The following is a 6,000-nucleotide window of genomic DNA, read 5'->3' on the forward strand; positions in this document are numbered from 1 at the left end:
TACAGCAATTTTACTAAGCCACTGCCGCACTGTCTCAAATAGCCCCACTGTCTCAAATAGCCCCACTTTACGGTATATTGTTCGTTGCATGATAAATATAACCCACCAGCTTTGTGTTAAACCTTTGATGTTCGTGATTCTAACCCAGGTCGACGCCTACTCCATTCACCTGAATTATTTGGGCACCGTCGTGCGAATTTGATCTCGCAATTTACCGGCACTGTTTTGCACCAAATTCCATTTCATCTTTGCACCCGTGATGTAAATGCCTGCTTTACTTTCCACACGAGTCCTATTTTCAGTACTATTTTTCCCCTAGTTCCTATTATTTTGGAGAATAATCGCCGGTCTGGCGTATTATTACATAACCCCTTCTCGTGGCGTACCCAAGCGCCGTATGGGTTGGGTCGGCACACGCTGTGCCGCAGCCCACCGGCTCCAACGACCCTTTATCATTTCTCGTGCGCTCGCCTTCGTCGCCCGGTGGGTGGAATAACTTTCCAGAAAGAAAGCCTTCGGGAAATATAGTGGCATATCGGGCGCGGTGCGATGGCCGGAGCGTACGACAGAGGTCCTCCTCGCGATCGGTATTAGTGGCTCCCCGGTCGCTCCGAGGCCGGATAAAGGCTTCCGATACCCACCATCCGCCCAACGCTAAATTTGCAATCACCCCGTTCTGTCGTGTGATTGATGCACTCGCTAGCGCTGCGGCTCCGCCTTTCTTGCGAAAAGCGCATTCCCGTAACCCAGGCAAAGCGCGTCCGTCTCGTTTTGCTGTCAGCGTATGCCATTAGGGGACGCATAAATCCGTTTGGGAGCCCCGCTATAGGAATGTGGTCGCCATATTTCGGCGCAGAGCTGGCATGTTAGGAGATTCACGTGGTTATCGCTGCGACATGAGCTACTCCGGCAGCCATCCATTGTGGCGGAGGGTCGCCGGCGCGGTCCGCAGCTCGCCATTGGACCGCCGCCCGTCCTTTGGGCACATTTTGTTGCCGGCCGCTCAGCTCACTACTTGCTCTGCTCGGCTGGCTGGCGGATGTTTGGTTGTCAGTTTACCATCAGGTTCAGAAACTGCGCTGGTTTGTTTCACTGTTGCAAAGTTTTTGTCAAGTTTGTAAATAATTCATCGAGGTTTGTAGTTTTGTAACTGTTGTTTTTCTGTTTGTTTTGGCGTTTGTCAGCGACAAGCACACCCTGAGAAGGTTTTTGTATTGTCAAGTTTCCTTCCTTGATTAGTTTCCTTGAGATCTCCCTTTTCTTGTTTTTCCCTCGCCTGCCTTCATTTGTCTGGTGCTCGCGAGGTGAGTGCCGTATGTCGTATTTGCCGGTCTCCTAGGTGTCTGGTGCGCCGCGGTATTGCGTTCAGCGTGCTCCCTGGTGACCGGCCCGGGACATCTGGAAAGTGTGATCAGCAGCCCCCGAGCGTAGCTGTTACGCTGGCTTCAGTGAACTCGTGGCAAAAGAGACGGTCCCATCTGACACGTAACGAAATTTGGCAGGTCCCCGTCATTTTTTAGTACATCATCTTTGTAACATCCAGAGCAGCGTCTCGCTAGTTTTTTTGTTGGCGTCCCGGGGATCTGATGCACTTGAAAGTGGCGTGGATCAGCGCAAGGCCGATCAGCTTGTCACCTGAAACACCGCGCACTGCAGTGTCCGATATAATAGGTCCCCGACTCCCACCTATTAATGAGTGGCGGCACCCTTTAACCGGTACAAATCTTTTTTTCGATCATTCCGATTGGCGTTCGTTCGTTCTCTTTCTTCAGACCTTGAATAAGATTAATGTCAGTCCTAAGACAAAACATATAGATGAGGCACGCGGCATGCTGACGCATTCCACGTGCCTCAATCTCTGGTATCGGGCCAGGTCGGCTGGCCGCGTCAAGCGTCACTCCCTGCGACCAGCCGCTGTGACGTGGATGCCTACAAATGCCGTCTGAATGCTGGACGCAATGTCGAGCTGCCATTTTACCGGGAACGTGGTGTGACTCGAAGCCGGTCCAGACTAGTCATTGGCAGGCTGGCATCTCAGGAATAGACGTCAGCCAGATTGCCTCGCCGGGTTATGTACGAATATAGCTGGTGATATACCTGGCTATGGCGTTTTTGGGCGCTACTGGTTACCAGACATGGCAGTGGAATATGACCTCCATGATTGGACATGTCATGAATGAGGCAGGCTGCTATCTGCCAATAAATGCGCAGAATGCCGACGAAGCACCACTGAATATATTATTTGGTGTCTGGGTGTTGATATTGTGACATAAATTAGCTTTGTGCTAAGCAAGGCCTGAAAGCGCGTTTTATGATTCGCTCTTTATGGTTTAGGTATGACTATGCAAGTGATGAAATAAAACTTTATAAATTTATTTTAAAATGAAGATAAAATAGCTTTTGATTCATTAAAGACTTGCTTGTGATGCTTCATTATTGAAGCTATCACTTTTGTTTCATCCTTTCTCACAAAAATATTCATCCATTTTGGTATGCCTATCCTACCGTCTTTGTAGCACTACACTCGGCCCGACTCCCCCTACGGGGAATCACCGTGCAAGGGGCGGGAGTGGCAATAGAGGCTGACAGCTTTCAGATATCGTTGTCGGTACCCAGAGTCAATGTAGGTGATGACGTCAGTATCGGTGGCCATGCCACGGTGATGTCAGCGAGTATCGGTGTCGATATAGAGTAGATGTCAGTAGTGATGTCTGTGTCGGTATTGATATTGATGCCTGTGTACTGTATATACAGCTCGTATGGATATCGATGTTATCGGTATCTATGTCTGATGTCTGTCGTTGCCGATGTCTGGTGTCTATCAGTGTCGATGTCGACGTGTGTCTGCGTCTTTCGGTTTCTGCGTCCGTACCTGTGAACTGGCGTCCCTCCTTTACCATCCATTCTCCGTGACCGGGCCGTGGTGCCGGAGTTCCGGACTGCGTGGAAAGTATTCCGGACTCTGCGGAAGGCGCATGGAGGTCGTGCCGCCGACGAGGTGCTGTATTCAGGACACTCCAAGACACCGTCCATGGGGTGGGTGACAGAACGGGGGCAGAGTAACCCTCTGAGAGCAGATCCGTGTTGTGGGAGCTCTGGGACCGGTGGTGACTACCGTGTCCCAGTTACAACACTTCCGCTATGGGTCGCTGGTCAACAGGTGCAGGAAGATACCGTGCTCCTTTCTGTCCATTAATCCTAGATCAAAGACGGCTAATGGCTTAGGTTTGCGTAATCCTGTTTGTTGGCGAAACTCGATTTACATTATTTATCTGTCTTCGGTAATGCATTCTTAGAGGATGGACAACGAAGAAGCTGCGTCTTTCTAAATGAAACATTCTGCTTGCTTTGTTACTGTTGTGTCTGACCTATTTGGTTGCGACTCATTTCTTTGTTATTTTTCATGTGTCGTCACTTATTAGTTGACTCTGTTGTGCGGCTGATAATTTATCGCCCGTGACACCTGCACTCACCGTGTCGCCTCTGTGTTTCCAGAGCAAGTCAAAGAAGAAGAAGAAGGCTAGTTCCGACTCGGACTCTGACGCCTCGGCTGGCTACGTGCCGCTGGCCCAGCGGGCGGCCGGCCGCGCGCGGAAAGTCACCAGCTATAAGGTGGATGAATCGAGCGACGACGATTGAGCGCCGTGACCTGAGACGTGACGACGTAACGCTGGAAGCGTGACGCCGCAGTGAGGGACCGAAATGTCGCTGAGGTGATCGGCAGTTGCGCCCGCCGACCGCGCGCTGACCCGAGACTCGCCCCGCGGCGAACCAGCCGTGGTGTACAAATGGTGTCCGACCGGCGCGGCGCGGCGGTGGTGTCGTGTAGGTTCTTCCCGTCTTGGCCGCTGCGGAAGGGTCGGCGGCGCTGTTGGCGTCAAATGGACCGTAGCGGCCGTCAGTGCGGCGATGACGCCCGGAGAGTAGCTGTGTTTAGAGCTGACAGGGACGGACGGTGTTCAGGCCGGCGCGCTGTAGCCGGCGGCCTTACGTGTTGCGTTTCATGTTTCATGTCTCCTTCTGTGGCCTGTGCTGTGAGCTGCGGTGCCGCTGAGGCGCACCACTCGGCTCATCATCCGCGCTCCTTAGCGCGGCTTTCATTCAGACCCATCATCGGATCACCGGTCTTTTTAGCTAGTGCAGGTACGCCGCTGCGACAGTTCGCATCGCATATTCACCGTTTTCACAGAATACATCTCTTAGAAGCACTGTCGAGCGTGTGTGTGATTGGAAAGGGCAGACGTGCAGTCATTGGTTGCCTTCTTGAGATGTTTACTCAACCGAAAGAGCCGCTCATTGAATTACTCGGGATATGCTTTGGGACAAATTTCTATAGAACTTTACTTTGTCAATAGCATATAATGGTTGAAACACCGTAGTGCGGGGGCTTTCCTGGGTTTATGTATATCGTCCCTAACCGTCTTCTCAGTCCCTAGTGGGGTATCGGTCGCTCCTCAGGCTCTCGCGCTGCCTTTTGTGCTGGTCGGTCTCCCGTGGTAGCTCCTAACCCGTTGACGGCCGAGCGATGGGCGGGCACGACCGGAGCATGGGCCCGCTCAGTTATTCACGGGCCAAGGCACGGACGCGGCGGTCGCCTGCCGCCTGCTGTCTGTCGTTCGCCTCTGTCCGTAGGACTTCGTGGACGGGGGAATGGAACAGTGGGTAGTAGTGGTGAATGAAGAGCTATGGGACAGCGTGTAGAAGTGGTGAGTGATGAGCATCGGCATGGAAGTGCAGATTCGCAATCTAGGAATGAACGCGGAACAATTAGGCGCCCGACATAAGCGAGTGACCCACAGCGCTCTGTCTAAACTCGATGTCAAAGAGAATATTGTGCTTCCTTCAGCTTCAAACAGCTTCATCTCACAGCGTCGTGACAGCTTTCCGTCAGAGATCGGGCGTTGGCCTGTCCCCGCGTGATGTTTTGAGCTCGGACGAGGGGCGGCCTTTGTCTGGGTCGTACACAGGTGCATCCCCGATCAGTGGTCATGGGTCAGTTGGTCTCGCGGGATGGCGTTCCTCAGTCTAGTCAATAGTCCTCAGCACTGCGATGGCTCTTGGTGATAGCCCACTACACCTACTTACTTTCTTATCAATGCCAATAGTTACCGTCAAGGGTGGCTGATCCTACACATGTCGAATGTTCATGGTAAATGCAAATTATCTAATAAATGTATGTTGTTTATTGAACCCTGGGTTACCGTAGGCACACTGCCCTCCCGCCAACATACAAAACAGCGCCGGCTGCGCGGCCGTCGGGTTCTAGGTAGGTAGGCTGTCCCGCATAGCAGCTGTGCACTGCGGCACAGTATGTCAGCCAGAGTCCACCGAGGTCCGAGAGGCCAGTCGTCTTCTCGCCTCATCTTGAATTGAGACGGAGCCGTGCCTAGCGACGAGAGACAGTTAGCCACGCCGTCACAGCAGCAGTCCCGACTTGAAAGCTGAATAACTGCTTGAAGAAGGGAGACCTGAAGGTTCAGTTCGGGGACAAAATTTTTGTTTATGAGATATGTTTGATGTAGGCACATAGGCGGCGGAACGGGGAGGGCACCGTGCCCCCTTTGATTTTGGCATTTTAACATAAGCCCTATGGGCGTTGCATGGAAAGAATGGGACCAAAAGTCGGCAGTGCCCCCCCCCCCCTTAATTGAAGGTGTTCCGCCGCTACTGTGTAGGCAAAGTAAAATAAATTACTGATAGCAATATGTTTCAGCTGCTAACGTCGCCTAACGTCTCAGTCACTACAAGGGGGGATCCAGGGTCAGCTGAAAGGGGGGGGGGCCAAATGCCCATTAGGTTTTTCGCTAGGATAGGGCCCGCGGAACCTAACCTACCCCCAAATCCTATTTTCTCCCCGGATTTCGGCCACTTTATTTTGTAAAGCTGCCAAAAATAAATTTCTTTAAAAAAAATAATAATCACGTATCACTGACCAATGACCATCAAGGCCGGGGGGGGGGGGGAGGACCAACCTGGCTGCGCCCGTGCAAACACCAATCT

General features: G+C 52.2%; 1 protein-coding gene across 2 annotated transcripts in view; it reads left to right on the forward strand.

Moving 5' to 3' along the window:
* The window catches only part of LOC122378342 (DNA topoisomerase 2-alpha-like), a 140,254-nt gene extending 136,041 nt beyond the window's left edge, over positions 1-4,213 (forward strand). For both annotated transcript variants that reach the window (XM_043359300.1, XM_043359301.1), the window contains exon 29: positions 3,496-4,213. In XM_043359300.1, the coding sequence (XP_043215235.1) occupies positions 3,496-3,639 (144 nt within the window). In that variant the 3' untranslated portion in view covers positions 3,640-4,213. The remainder of the gene's footprint in view (positions 1-3,495) is intronic.
* The last annotated feature ends 1,787 nt before the right edge of the window (positions 4,214-6,000 follow it).

This window comes from Amphibalanus amphitrite, unplaced genomic scaffold, assembly GCF_019059575.1.
Source record: "Amphibalanus amphitrite isolate SeventyFive unplaced genomic scaffold, NRLGWU_Aamphi_draft 000058F_arrow, whole genome shotgun sequence".
Classification (NCBI taxonomy): domain Eukaryota; kingdom Metazoa; phylum Arthropoda; class Thecostraca; order Balanomorpha; family Balanidae; genus Amphibalanus; species Amphibalanus amphitrite.